Source organism: Mercenaria mercenaria, chromosome 5 (genome assembly GCF_021730395.1).
Source record: "Mercenaria mercenaria strain notata chromosome 5, MADL_Memer_1, whole genome shotgun sequence".
Lineage (NCBI taxonomy): Eukaryota > Metazoa > Mollusca > Bivalvia > Venerida > Veneridae > Mercenaria > Mercenaria mercenaria.
This window is the reverse complement of record NC_069365.1, coordinates 88,136,071-88,152,031: the sequence shown is the minus strand read 5'-3', so window position 1 is coordinate 88,152,031 and position 15,961 is coordinate 88,136,071. Positions and strand designations below refer to the sequence as shown.

The following is a 15,961-nucleotide window of genomic DNA, read 5'->3' as shown; positions in this document are numbered from 1 at the left end:
AAATGAAAATAAGAATATATTTCTGTAATTGTTTGACACTGTACATCATTTATGTACAATTTTTATATCAGATATTCAACACAGTTAACTAGATCATCATTACGAGCGTGCACAATCCCTTTGAAGTAACATCTAGTTGGAATAAGAACTATAACACTAAAAAGTTATCATTGGAACTCAAAAACATACATACCATACATTGTGTAACCATGATACTGTGCCTTAGATAAATATCTTACGTAAGAATATGATTAACACTCTTTCTTGATAATAAAATTAGCTAAAAATCAGCGTAACCTAGCTCAACAAACACCCTGGCAGTTACAGAAGTTATCATAAGAACTCTGTGACTTCTTTAGAGTTATCATCTGAACTCCGTTACATTTGAAAAATCGGGCATTAAATTGTTACATAGTGGTTTCTGCTTGCAACTTTGCACTAAAATTAGGCTATTGCGTGTGGTGAGGATGAAGAACGTGAATGAGTAGATTAATATGTATGACTTAGCAAACGATTTCGATATTTTACTCAAAATGTCTTGATTTCAAAGAAGTGGCGCTGTTTGTTAGACTTAACTCTTTTTTTTTTCTGACGCATAGCACAAAACATTAGGTAACCTTGATCATCAAACATAAGTTTTACACCCCATTCTCTCTTTTTAAAGATAACTAATTGCCATTTTGTCGACCGATTCCTTGTTTTGCAATACAGATATCAGAAGAACTCTGTAACGTTTTCATGGAACTACGTAACAGTTATCAGAAGAAAACATGAAAGGTTATCAGAAGAACTCCGTCCTTCGTGTAACACTTCCTCCCCCGTGTTTCTGTGAAATCTATCAAACTTTTAATGAAATCAATAACAAACAGACATAATTTTATTAAACTACGACCTTAACAAAGTCACGAAAACACATATAATTGTTTTAATAGAACAAGCAAATATCAGTTATTAGGATACAGAGGTGAAGATATTGACTTTTCACCGACTTTTCACCGATTTATGTTCCAAAATCGAATCAAATTTAATTTATTCTCAAGATATTACAAGATAAAGAAGTTGTTTTCTGCTTGTCACGATTTTCATGCCTTATGATAAAATTGCTTGCTTCTAAATGCCAGACATTTACGTGCTTTAAAACTGTGTTTTGTCAGTAGAACAAATAAAATGATCATACAGCAGCACCCGATTATGTTAAAAAAATTAATATTATTTTCAAAATACATATTTCTAAACTTGTTAGAAAAATCAAAAGTACAGAAAAAGATTTTTTTCCAAAGTCAACGTATAAATGTTCAAGCTTTCAAAAAGCTAATTAAGTTTCTTTGCTTGTGCAACGCCTTTTCCAACAACTGGACCGCCTTGATTCAGAAGTAGGGCTGGCCAAACAACAAAGTCAATTATACTTCCACGTTGCGTGTATTCCTTGTACGCTTCCTTTTCTAAGTTTTCACCTGGTTTACACTCTGCCAAGGTCATTGGTGGTGACTGCACAACCATCATCCATCCCAGAAATATACATTTTTTGATGAATGGCTTTAACGCATAAACACATTTGTCATTCCAGCTTGCAGACATGTATGCCTGAAAATATATCTTATTTTGTTAATTTACTCCGATTCTCTATCCCAGTTACTGCGGAAATTGCTGAAGGAATCATGCGAATCCATTCAATATACCAGTATGTTGTTATCAGGATAATTTACAATATCATATTAATATTGATCTCTTCACATCTAACCTCACCCCAGGCCACCGATATAAACCTCATAATGCAACTTCAATTCCCTGTTAAATACTGAATATTTTCAATTGTATTTTTAATCTGCCATTATTGATAATTGAATAACAAAATGTTGCATTTTCTGTACTCTGGCTAGATTGTCATATGATTGCGTAATCAGTTAAGGCAGTTTCTGATCAAAGAGTTGAGGTAAAACGAGCAGATCCCCAACATATCAATTCTAACTGAAAAAAGGCTAATATTTGAAGTAGTAGATATCTTCGGCAGAAAGAAACAAACATTCCTTGTAAAGATATAAACTATATTTGGTTGTTTGAAACAAATATGCTTAAACACATGCTATAACGAATTTACTTGCATTTCACTCCACAGCTGAATTGTCATCAACGTTTCAATAACTTCATGTAAAATCTAAGATGGATTTAGTTTAATCAATGTTGAAAAGAATGAAAGGAAATAATTCGATAAGAATTTGAACAGCTATTGAAATTGTCTCCATTGTTACAAAATATAGATAGAATAAGAACTAAGATCATGGTGTCCTCGGTATCAGATGCATAATCAGATTTGAATGTAAATTTACAGTTAACTTTCGAAATGTTAATACTTACGTGTGACCATGAGTACATGAACATTCATTAGATGAGATTTGGATTAAAAACAGATTCTATGTGTTTGTCAGAAATACACTTGTTATTTTGGTAGCTGGGGTAAAATCGCCACCAAAATAACAAGTGTATTTCTGACAAACACATAGAATCTGTTTTTAATCCAAATCTCATCTAATGAATGTTCATGTGCTACACAAAATAGTCCCAAGTGCTACAAAAAGTATTCCCATTTATGAGCATTGCGGATGAATTATCAATGATCAAGCAGTTCTTATTTCACCTGTATCGATTCAAACTGACCATTAAGATTATATAAGATCTATAAATGATAAGGTATACTAAAGTATATGCCCACATCACTGATTTTACAGCTGGCAATTTTGATAAGTTCATGTAATGTCAGGCAGAGTTCATCTTAGAAATGAGGCACATTTGTATTTGTTTCTTATACATGTATATTTATAGTTTGGCATTTGCTTTGTTACCAGTAGAATGTAACCAATAGATCAGATATATTACTGACATCGCAATTTATAAATAAGCTATTTATGATGGAAAGGCTAATATTTCACAGTGAGGTTTTGTTTCTGATTTGAATGCAAACTGTTTGCTTTTCGAAGGCGACGCATATAGTCGCCGCTTCGTCTGTCCGTCCCATAATTCTTGTCTGGAGTAATCCTCAAAAACCACTGGTTGAATTTAAGTGAAACTTCACAAGAGGCTCCACTATCAAGAGATACGCAGTTGTCTTCTTGTTCCTGATGGATTAATTTTCTTAGTTTTATTGCTCTTAATTATTCAACAGTAGTATACTATAGTACAATTATTGTCCGGAGGATATCTCAGCAACCACTGGTTTGAGTCTAGCCATACTTCATTGATTGGTCATTCATCAAGTGGAGATATGCACACTGTCTTAATAATTCGGTCGGATTATTTTGCCCAGACTTATTACCCTTTGATTTTTCAACAAAACTATATTATTTCATTCCACAATTGAGTTGTCAATAACGTTTCAATAACTTTATGTAAAATCTAACATGGATTTAGTTAAACCATTTTTAAAGGGAATGAAAGGAAATAATTCGATAAGAATTTGAATAGCTGTTGTAATTGTCTCCGCTGTTTCAAAATATAGATAGAGTAAGAACTAAGATCACAGTGGCCTCATCATTAGACGCATAATCAGATTCGGGGTGCTCTGTGCTTGCTACCTTTTATCATTTTTCAAATATAACTTTACAGTTACCTTTCGAAATGTTAATACTTACGTTTGACCGCGAGTATAGTGAAGCTTATTAACTGTACAAACCTTTTCTACAATTGGAACCATCGATTCAGCAACTTCTTTCCTAAATTTCTTCAACTGGTCCACTACGGCAACTTCCGATTTGTCAGTCTATAAATAAAAATACATTTTTGCATTTTGATGTTATATGTGTTCCCCATAGTTGACTGTCTGTATATTTTTTGGACATATTAATGTATATTTATGATGTATCAATTCATACATACATCGCTCTATGGGTTTGGTGTGCAGGAGTGCGTATTTGGAAATGACGGTCTCTATTTGATTTGTTTTTACGAACCAATATTTGATATTTCGTAGTCCTTTTTTTAGATATATAAGTAAACGGGTACCTTTAAAATAGTTTGATCACGTTTTAGTCCTTGATATCCTTTACTATTTGGCTTCCATTTGTCCTGTAAAGCTATAGTTTCCAGATCATCAGTAAACGACGATCGGCGAACTAATTTACCCCACTGCTCAGACTGTAAATAAACTCATATCGCAATAATACATTGAAAATAATTATTTTTTATGCCTAAAATATTTATCATCTAACATAATTTTACTTAAGAAGCTGATTTTTTTTTTTTAATTTTCAAGCAGATTTTCGATCTGTTAAATTATTTAAGCCAGGTCATTTAATATTTCACACAGTGTCACTTCTCCGCAACATCCAGGAAGTGTGTACAATAACATTGTTACACATTGTCTTCTTTTTAAAATAAATTCATACTGACTTAATTGTGATAGTTTAACTGTTTTACACAGGTCAACTAAAGTTTGTAAGTGATAAGAAATATTTTACTTACAAGGTTCCTTGGCATTGTTAAATGTCTCATGTCTTTCTGTAATTACACAAAATATTTGCTAAGATGCTATTAAGTTCCACTAAAGTTGAGACATCTGCCATTCTAAAACCATGAGAAAGCACCACATAAAAATACAAAAGTCATATCGGACGGCAAAACGACTTTTCATCGTATATGTTTCAGTTACTCTTAAATGTATATCGTCTGTCATTTTCTGACACACATAACTTGTACTATAAAACAGTTACCTTCTGCTCCGTTGCCTTGTATTCTTCAAATAATATATTAACAGCTTCTTCTGTTTTCTTTAGAAGTGATTCAGCCTTTCTGCTGCAGAACTGAAAAACATTCTGAAAAGAAAAGGAAAGAAAAAAAAATAATATAAATTATTATATAAAACATGTGACTACCGCTTTAATATTTGAAGGCGAATTCTGATTTAGTAATGCGCTAGTGGGCTTTTCTGTTTCATAGAAATGAATTTACATGTAAATAGCAGTTCAATATCTGAAGCTGAGATGAACTCAAAAATATTACGTTATAAACTCTGCATATCTTATGTTATGACACAAACTATAAGGTATTGTGTTTATTAATTATCAGACACACCAGAAGCGTCAAACGCAAGGTCTCAATTGCATCTTGATCACTATACCCTGCATTGCTTAATGCTTCGAAGGCATCTGTCCATTCGTTGTCGTACATTTCGCTGTACATCTCACCGATCTTTGTTGGTCTGTTTGGATCACTTAGATCTGCTATAGCTGGGTTGTTTCGCACAAGCCTATCCCCAGCCATTTTACTGAGCCTTAAGTATATATGAAATAAATAGTAAAAGGAAATATTTGCGTAATTCAATACCATGTGTGCGCAATGAATGCAACAGTGGAGAGTTTAAGATTTCAACCTTCGCCTTCCCATTCAACGTCTCTTGCCAAGTCAACGTATGAAGTTGAAGTTCGATTAAAATTCCTTGAGATTTCAAACTTTAGTATTCTATTGTTGATGGTGTTCTTGAAAGATATTACAGTTTTTTTTTAGTTTTTTTTTTGAATTGGTAATTTGTACATCGAATTCCTTAAAAGACGCGTTTTACTTGTAGATTGTTCCTGTTGAAAATCTAACCTTTTAAAAGATATGCTGATAACATGAGCCAATATACACAATTTATGAATACATTTAACAAGCGATTTGAAACAAATGTAAGATACTCTCGTGATATCATACGTTTTGGCATCATGACACTCAGTTTGACTCTGTATAATGCCAAACTCTCAGACAGCACAATATAATCGTGCCAAGTCACCATGTGTCTAGCGAAACAGTCAAGAACTGTTAGGTGGAGACGAATATTGTCGCACAAAATAACATGTGGGCATATACACGTATTTGTTTGAATATACTACTTCATAAGTAAAGCATGTGCAGATCAAGGAATTTTGGTTAGAGGGACACCAACTTTAAGAGGGGGGAGTGGGGGTCACCCATTCGGGGGGGGGGGGGGTAAGTCACACCGAGTTTCAAGACTGATTTTCTTTGTAAAATGTAAGAATCGAAGGGGGATTGGCCCAAATGCCATGTTCTGAGTCCGTGCATGTAAAGAATGGAGCTATCCCATACGGCTAACAGGAAACCTCTCGCATCATGATATCATAGATCTAAAATTGTCTGATACTTCAAAAAAATCCGTCTTACTAGTACCATTTTATGTTTATAATTAAAACGCAATTGTCTTATTAAGTGTCCGGCAGAAACGGATTGTTTCTATTTGAAAGTTAAAATAAAATGTTTCACCAAATGATAATCGCGCGTTATCATTCATTTTTCAAGTAAAATGACTGTCATGTCATGTGCCTCCATCCAGATTTCAGTCTTTGATGCTGTGTATGTGGACAGAGTAGATGTACAAAGACTGAAGTTTTGACATCTTCGGACGTTCAAAACTTCACTTCTTATGACAATAAGGCCCATCTGGTATAATCATTACCGCCTGAGGACACAAATATGCCGTAGAAGTTAAAGTTTGAACAAAATATCAAAGTTTCTCAAAATTTGTTGAAGGGGAAGGCGAAGGTTGAAATCTCAAACTCTAATACTGCTAAAATACGTCCTTTATTACTGTCGGTTGCTCAGTCTCCTGCTGCAAGCATTGTGCTTATTACAGAACTTTATGATAATATTGTTTAACCTATTACGTATTTTAAATTATGTTAAATTGTCTATCCTAAAACTAGGACAAATAGCCATTAGGAACGTACATATTCAAACAATGTGTCTACTTAAAACATAATCCGTACATACATTGTTGTATGTATTTATGTATGTATGTATACGTAATAAACATGACACAAAATTAATAAAACATTAAAGCAAGAGGCAACGAGGGCAATACAAACAAATGATACTAAACTTTTATGCTCCTCATCACTGAATATTAATTTTATGACAGTGTTTAAATCATGATAAAATACCAAAAAAGCAGAGACAAAGTAAATGATATGGTAAATGGTGCCCGAGACCTCCTTCTTAATTCCGATGATGTTCAAAACTTACTCTGGTAGTTATCCCCGGTAAGTGAATTCCTTACCAACGTAACAACTCGGAGCATGATACGTAAATATAAAATCCACTTAAATAAACCCTATGACCAATTTTTGCATGTTCTCAATGACTTTGCACACGATAGAAACAGCAGCATGTCTTACGGCCCGATCAAACGGGGATAGATAGAATCCACCTTTTGAGCAATAACATAGTATTATTATCGTAATATTATCTTGGCAGTCTGCTCTGTTTTAGCTGTAGCAGTTACATTTTTCTCCAACGAGCATATCTTTTCCTTTCATTCAGACAAGGGACGTGTGAGTGGACAGTGTTCATGGATTAATACTTTTCTTTACATTCTTGGGTACTTAAGTTAAACTTGGGCTAAATAGTGTCAAACACGTTTGTGGTTTTGTTCTTATTTATAGGAATATTTTGTGGATTGTTTTCCTTTTAAACAATAAACTAAATGGTAAAATTTGATTTCTAATACTTTTACCTCATTTGTAAGGCATTTTTCTCCGTCTTTACTTCTTCGAGTTGTTGTTTCAGATGATCAATATATGATGTGGCTTTTACTCTAGCTGCTCTTTCATCTTCCAGATCTCGTGCATAGACACTCAGCTTTTGTTGTAATTCTTTTATTTTATCCTGTTCACGAATGTCAATGCATTTTGGTTGTTCAAATAAAAAAAAGTAATATATGTTATTTCCATTCATTACATAATAGACGCTTTCAAACATTGTCTAAGATTTTCAACGAGAAAGTTTATTGAAAACTACGTAATATATGCTTTGAACATGCAACTTTTTTTTGAAAATTGAAAATGATTTTGTATAAATAAGGGTAGTAAATGATGATATGAAATCTTAGAAATGTATTTTTATACTATAATACTTATGATTTCTAAAGAATCATTTTTATGATAAAAACCTTCAAAGGTTCTTTCCATACTGCTTTTACATGTAATTCAAAACAGACAAGAGCGCGAAATTTATCATCTTAAAGAGTGCAAATACAGAGCGATCTAACTAGAAGGACACAGTGATACTAAGCTCCCAAGACTGAGTGAGAATTTTAGATAAAATTTAAAACTTAAGGGCTGATTACCCGGAAGAAAAGAACACCCAAAAACACATTGAGGCAGGTACGGCAACTTAGACAATCTCTGGCCCAAAAGTACAATTAATTCCCCATAGGGTTACATACAAATATATCAATGCAAGGCTTTGACACAATGTTCTGAAGACAAATGCAAATACCTTCTCTTTAGAAATCTATCCGAGAAAAATACAAAAATCACTTTGAAGTGACCTGTTGACCTGCTACTTTTCTCCTCACATCTGTCAGAATGAGTAGTGTATTGCATTTTTACAAAGTGAAACGGTCCAGCCTACTTTTTGTACAAATCCGCAGACAGTCATTTGCAAAAGAAACCATGATTTTCCAACAATTATTTACCCCTTTCTCTTCATTTACATCAGATCTATAAAATTTGGCTACTTTCAGAAGCTCAGGATATCTATTTACAATCAAATCCTTCATGAAATGAGGGACCTCTTTTCTCTCGGATACACTTCCTTTAGTTGGGTAACGAAGGACAGGTAACTGTACCTTATTACCCTCTGTCAGTAACAGCCGGAGTCTTTAACGTTCCTGTTACAGAGTACCGAACACACGCAGAGCCCTCTTTCATGGAAAATACAAGTTGTACTGGCCTCAGACATTTATAGACACTAAGGAGCATCATGTTTGGACACGAGTTCGAATCAAGGGCCTTTTGATCAAGCTTGTTACCTCTAGACTACCGGGCTAACAAGTTCATCTTTGAGAATGCTAGCTCTTATTGGTTTCAATTAAACTAATATTTAACCTTACTGCCTAAAATGGTTGGAGTGTAATTTTTATCATTCTGTTGTAGAAAGTTGAATAATTTAATTTTACAAATATCGCTAGAAGAGATATTGTTTAAAATTAATACGTTAAAGAAAACTGAATAAATTGTTGAAACAGCCATTTTTTAAACAAACAACGGTATAATATCAAGCTAACACGTTAATGTCTGAAAACGCAAGCATTCACATATGACCATGCTTCACTGGTAGATCATATCATGTTCAAAATCGCTCTCCTTAAAATGTAAAATATATATTAAACGATAAAAGCTTTTATTTTATGTTGACGTACTATTGCTTGCTTTAATTTAAAGGAATATCGTTTTAAAGAACAGTCAAAAATATGTTATCTAGTGACCTGGGTTTCTTAAAAACTGTAAAACCATTCAGTAAAAGATTAACAGCAAAGTTTTACCGTTGAGCCCTTGTTTTCTTTGTCTCTGGTAATAGTTTCATTATACCCGCTACTTATCGGCCTGTCATGACTGCTGGGCCTGTAATTAAAATCTCGTACTGTTATATAAAGATAAGATATTTTCATATCAAGCTCAAAGTGTGTTCCTGTGGTGACAATAAGCGCCTTACTTACTAACTGACAAACTTACATCACATTTTTGACGAAAGGAAATAATTAATTTGATATATTTATAAATTTGCATTCGTCGCTACACTCTTAACTGCACTTATCACTGAATTACCGAACAACACTTTTATCAAAGCAAATCTATATAACTGTTTATTTATCTTTAAGACGGAGTATAACCTATGGTTAATATTAGACTGACTTGGTACTTGGTTGTCTCATTGAGGATGTGAGAAGTCCATCGAACAATATCCTTTCAGCATCCAAGCGACTGTTTTCTTCTTGTAAATCCTTTATTTTACCTCTAAGTCGTTGCAGCTCTTCGTCTACAGCTGGTCTTCTCGAAGGTTCCTGTTGATTTCGCTAAAGTTAGCAACATGACCGTAGCATTTGCAAAATATTTTATAGACCATGTTTTTGCCAATGAATAAAGAGTTTGCCTGCTTAATGTTACAACATGTTGTCTGAAATTATACGGAGTTAAATCAAATACAAGAAGATGGCATATTTTCAAATTAAGTGTTGTCCTATGGTATATTACTGTTTTGGAGACATTCCGCTCTAAAATTCCAGCATCTAGCTGGAAATGTGTGAGACTTTCCCAAAAAATCATTATTAAACTCTTATAGCATGACATTTGCTGCGGGTAAGAATACATTAAGTGATTCGGATTTCGCATTTTATATACATTTACTGCCTTCTCCATCTGTTTCTACATCTAAATTGAATTCAGTTGAACACTCCACAATTCTACTATCATAGGAATGTTGACTATTTCGAAAAGAGTGTACTTTATTTAGATATTGAGAATTATAGAAGATTGTATACGTCACCATGCTGATATTAAATTTTCGTAGTAAAATCTTCTTCTCAATCATTATATCACAGATGTAACGTCTTCCACCATCATCAAAATGTTTCTCATTCTTCATGTTTCGAATTATGTCAACGGTCGACATAAACTCGCTGTCCAAATATTCTAACAGTTCAGGCGTGGACAGGGCAGAAACGTGGCGACGCTGTTGTTGCTGCTGCTGTTGTTGTTGTCTCTCCTGCCTTTGTGGATAATGTTGTTGTGACTGTTGCTGTGAACGCTGATTATGCGAATGTGATGTATGATATTGACGTTCATTATAAGGTTGCCTTGGAGTATAATGTTTTACTGGATAACCATGTTGCCGCCCCTTGGCGTTACCTTTTGGGTAGTCTTCAGGTTCGAATGATTGCGTACCACCCATATTACTGAATAAAACTAACACAAGACTTCTATCATATTACACGATTTAAAAAAGACTACGCAAAACTGACAAAAAAGACCAGCTACCTAACCTTTAAAAATCTAAAAAAAAAATGTTGTAGGCTTAATGTATGTTTGTATACAGGATAAACATATGCATCTGATCTGAAATATATTCTGATTTTCTTTTTAATGATGATGTTATGTCGACATGTTTAGTTGTTGATATTTCACCACTAAATACAAATCTGTAACGGCGACGATAAAATATAAAACAGTGTTAAAAGAATATTGCATTGCGATGCGAATGTATAAATTGACTCAAATAGAGTTGGTGGCATGGTAGCGTACAGTACCAATGATTTCAATAATTGGATATGAACGGTAATAGATTAACATTTAAACGATATTGACTTTATTATTTACAGAGAAGATGTTGAGAGCACCTGTTTCATCAATTTTGATCTAACCAAGTATTTTACACATCTGCGCGCATTGCACTGTTATCAAATTATTTTAAAAATATCTTTTACTAGGTTTATTTGCTGATTTCCGGAATAACTGTCTGTGAGTAAATGAATTAAAGGTCCAATACTAAGGAAAGTGAACATTTTAATTTCTTTTAAAAAGCACAGAAACTATTTCATTTTATTGGAAAATGAAAGTTGGTATGTAGAAATTCGAAATAAATCGCAGTATATGTACAATTATTTTTCTATGAAGTATGAAGAAAGTTAAAAAGACCTGGGGGTCATTCTGTCGATTCATTGAAATTTCAACATAATACACATACATTTCTTTGAGTTCCAAAGACCTTCTGTAAATTTTGACCTGCCAATCTTCATTTTTTAGTGTCTTGCAGAAGTCTATGCACTGGCTATGAAAAAAATTGCCAGCTCACTTTCTCTTAGTAATGGACCTTTAAGTTTAGATAATGAAAAAAGTTGAACAACTACACATACGAATTAGGCAAAGGCACGAAGCAACTGATTTTGATACTGCAGGGCTGATGATTGCTGTTTCTGAAATGAACAGCAATTTTAATCCGTTTTTTTTTCACACAGTCAGAATGAATGGTTCCAGGAAATGGTGGAAAATTACTTCTTTTTTATCGAGAATTTTCTGAAGACGTAAGTGTAACTTTGTTTGCAGTTTTCTCTTAATTTCAATATGTCCAGTCCAGAAAGCTATGTTTTGGCTTCAATCGGCATCAATCGTTGACTAAATAGGTTTAAGAACAAAAAAGTTATTGAAGGCACAACTTGGCTGATTAGGATAATATTTTGAAAGATCTTCACATTCTATACGTCCGTTTGAAAAACAGGACGTATTTTGGGAGCGACCCTGGTGGGCTGTTGGGCGAACGGGCGGCGTCCACAGACATTGTCTGGAGCATATCTTCCTCATGCATGGAGGGATTTTGGTACAATTGTTCACCATCATGAGACGGAGTGTCATGTGCAAGAACCAGGTCTCTAGGTCTATGGTCAAGGTCACACTTAGAGGTGAAACAGCCAATTCAAGAATGACATTGTACGGAGCATATACACCTGCAAATACAGGTGCTAGTGTAAATAATTTTGCTGTGATGGGCGTATATTGTGACATTCTGGCACCCTTTTTTTCTTAATTGTAACGTATCTAAACCCTACTCAGGCCTTTATGTTGTTAACTATGATAAATCATTTGATTATTTGAAATTCTCCGATTTTCACGCTCATTAATACATTTATCGCCATTTTTTTTCACTTAATGCATGTTATGTTGTTGTTGGGATGACTTTATGACAGTTTTTGTTGTGGGTAAACATCGATTGGACTCCCACAACAATAACTTCTCTTACCACTTTACGTTCGACCCCTGCTTTTTAACGGCAGCGTAATTCAATAACGAATATATAAAAATAAATGTTATCGAGTTTAACCGCATTTGACGAAGCAGAACTAAATCTCATTATCTGACAAACGGAATCTCTCTTAAAAGATATATGAGCACTACTTTTCAGTTTTATGATAATTCTTTAAAATGAGGTATGGATTTGTAATCTTAAATGAGATTAGCTTTGTGTGGCAAGTCTTTGAAAATAGTCAGTTTTATATAGAATATATAGGGAATACTATTTTGGTCTGTGTTATCTATATTGTAACCTCGTTAACATCGCGTGACTCTGTTACTTTCTTGCGGATATATAGGTAGGTTTAAATCATTTCATCGAATTTCCTGACAGTACAAAGGAGTACTTTCAGACCCAAAGGGGGTAGGGGTCCTGGAAGGAGATATTTTATAATAAAATACCAAAACCTTCGATAGGTTGTTTAAGGAGCACAGGACACGGGTGCCTTCATTTATTGTCACTGTACGGTAATATGTTACTTGCTTACACTATGATATTAAAAGTATACGTCCATATTACCTTACGGTGAGAATGCCGTTCGGAGGGTTTAACATGCCAGAAATCATCAAAGAGAATTTCTAGATAAAAGACACTGAAATAGTAAAAACAAAGACAAATATGTTTTTGTGTTTGGTGGATGAAAAAGGCGGTTCAATTTCGTTTATAATTTTCTCAGGAATTACTAGATAAAATATTGAATAAATAGCTGCTTGAAATAAATGATTACTGTTGCTTGAAAGGATGGTCGAGCAAAATGATATAACGATAAATATCCAGTACCGTTTAAAATAAAATTGTACACAGTCGACACTATATTTCTTTAAAATTAAATCATCGAAAAAACTAGTTAAATAAGATTCATTTTAATCAATTGTGCTGCATTGTGATGCATTAGAGAGTATACAGTCATTAACTCAATTACTTGATTACAACAGAAGTCGTAGGCGAATTCTAAGATTATTGTAGGAATTATTTAATGATGCGTAGCCTTTTCGACTACATTTTTAAAACTTATATTTTTTGCAGGGCTAGATAACGTTTTTTGTTCGATAAATTGTTAAAAAGCGAATAAACCCGCTTTAATATTGTGATGTTAAGAATTAAACGACTTATTGTCTAGTAAAACCATGTCAGAAATAATGTGGCCAAAAAATTAGGAGTTTCATTTGTATAAAAGGAGATTTAGATTGTATATTCAAATAATTCAGGTTATATAAACATACATCATAAGATTTAATGTTTAAAGCATTAAATGTGCAGCTAATGGTCAATATAGGTCAAAATTATGTCTTTGTATAAAATTTAAAAGATAAATGACACTTACCTAAAACAAAAGTTCAAAAGTTTTAAAATCAAGCAATTACTTCCTTGTAATTAGAAAATTAAATAGAGCATGACCATAGTAAACTTGCCAAATTGTCAGTGTATGTTTACATTTCATATTCTAATCTGTTAATGTAGTTAATGTAATCAGTAAGTTACAATGAAAAACATAGTTTTTTAGATTAAATTTTCTCGAGCGATCGACTATATGTGGGCTTACGTTTTATATGTATAAAGTGGACACTTTGCAAATCTTCGAAATAGCTTGTTCGTTTTCACAATAAATTATTTACCGTAATTGCTAATTAGATTAAATGTGTTAATGTCATGTTGATATGCTGAGAAGCAAAGTCACCATGAACATGGTTTTTGTCCCCTACCGGTAACACCGGCGGGGACTGTAGGAATGCCCTGTATGTGAATAGAGGGCAATATGTTGATTATGCACATAGGCAAAAGTTTGTTTGTAGGCAAAAGGTTAGTGTCACTATTGAAGGTCAAGTAAATATTCATTTCGCTCCATAACTGCTATATGCATTGATGGACTATCTTAGTGCTACACAGAAATGTTCCCCATGATGAGACAATGTGTCCACACATGACCTATGCTTGTAGGACAAAGGTCATTGTCACTATTAAAAGTGTTCCACCGGTTGGAGACTTCTGTATTGCCACTGCAATACTCGGACACTTATTTCTATAGGTGATGGCAAAACAATATGTCATGAACACATTTTGCTATGACCGTTAGCACTTTTTGACTTGGACAAATGGGTGGGATTTGTTTCAGTTCTACTTCGAGATGTGAAACTCAGGTTGTCGATCTAAAATCATCCTAACCATTTGATTAAAGATAAAAATATCTTGAACGCCTTACTTATCTCGAGCGCACAAAATCTTATCTAAATTGCACAACATCTTATCTCGATCTCGCGACACATTATCTCAAATGCACGACATCTTTTCTCGAGCGCATGATATCTTGTTTCGATTGCATGAAATTTTATCTCCAGTGCACGAGCACAAAACATTACTATTCTTGTCCGTAATTATTTTCCTCACACTCATGAATATTCCGTATGTTTCCTTAAATATATTTCCATTGTCCGAATTCATGGCCCTGGCCTATACTGATATAGGTGTCTAGTATATGTCTGGCCCTATCATTTTTTAAAATTTTATCAGGCAGGAAACTTGCCTCGGTTTTCAACTGGTTAATTATGGTTAATTCATTGGGAGAAATACAAGTTAAAATTCAACATTCTTCTACCGTCATGCACTTTTCAGTAATCCGTTGTAGTAAATGTCGACCAATTCTGTATTGTTTATATGCATGAATGAAGTTGTCATTTACATGCCGGACATGTGTTCTTGTTAATATCAGTTAAGAATCAAAGAAAAAAGGTTTGGTACTACAAGTCAAATACTGTTACAAACAACGTTAAACCATGTTGTTTATCATTAATATGGAAACTACATTCAACAGACAAGTAAACGAACAGGATTATTGTAGATGTACATTATCTACAGTCAGAAGAATAAACTGGAACTGCTCCGCCAGGGCGTTGGATCTGGGTTGGTTCCATTTATCTGAACTGTCCTCGAATAAGACTAATCAGATTTGTAGCGCACTAAGTCAGTAACAAATGACTGAACTGTATAATTATCTGTTTTGTTGGGTTTAAACTCACTTCGACACAATTTTAAGTCATATGATGACTTTCAAGCTTTTAATGGTAGTGGAAGACCCTATGTGCCCCTATATCAGGCTAAAGGGGTAACCATTGCAGAACCACCGACCTTCCAAAAAAAGCTAAATGTAGTCTTACATGAAAGAATTATACAGTGCAAGAGATATTTTAGACCTACAGCGGTGAAGGGCAAGTGGTATATAACGATCTAGGCATTTAAAAGACTTCTACGTAAATGTTCACGGTACCATACTGAGCTCTTAATTGGATGTTGTGTACTTATTGGGTATAAAGTCATACAGACACAACTGCAGGTCAAATTGCGGGTGTTTAGCTTT

At 33.8% G+C, this 15,961-nt stretch overlaps 1 protein-coding gene across 2 annotated transcripts; it reads right to left on the bottom strand.

Annotated features, from left to right (window-relative positions):
* On the bottom strand, positions 1 to 14,008 carry LOC123557874 (uncharacterized). Of its 2 annotated transcripts, XM_045349617.2 has the most exons (11): positions 13,934 to 14,008; positions 10,312 to 10,730; positions 9,681 to 9,829; positions 9,311 to 9,389; positions 7,499 to 7,650; positions 5,065 to 5,263; positions 4,704 to 4,805; positions 4,456 to 4,491; positions 3,997 to 4,128; positions 3,668 to 3,754; positions 1 to 1,584 (listed from the first exon to the last, which is right to left on the bottom strand). In XM_045349617.2, exons 2-11 carry the CDS (start codon positions 10,714 to 10,716, stop codon positions 1,312 to 1,314), a joined length of 1,614 nt encoding a protein of 537 aa, XP_045205552.2. In that variant the 5' UTR covers positions 10,717 to 10,730; positions 13,934 to 14,008; the 3' UTR covers positions 1 to 1,311. The 2 variants fall into 2 exon arrangements, with proteins under 2 accessions (XP_045205552.2, XP_045205556.2); XM_045349621.2 differs by lacking the exons at positions 4,456 to 4,491; positions 13,934 to 14,008 and having other exon boundaries at positions 10,312 to 13,223.
* Positions 14,009 to 15,961: the final 1,953 nt, after the last annotated feature.

Bases quoted from the DNA above. Each gene is read 5' to 3' on its own strand.
- LOC123557874 (XM_045349617.2), bottom strand. From the start codon at position 10,716: ATGGGTGGTACGCAATCATTCGAACCTGAAGACTACCCAAAAGGTAAC. The intron at 9,390-9,680 runs GTCAGTCTAATA...TTTTAATTACAG, and splicing joins ATGAGACAACCAAGTACCAA to GCCCAGCAGTCATGACAGGC. The intron at 4,806-5,064 runs GTGTGTCTGATA...TTTTCTTTTCAG, and splicing joins CCTTGCGTTTGACGCTTCTG to AATGTTTTTCAGTTCTGCAG.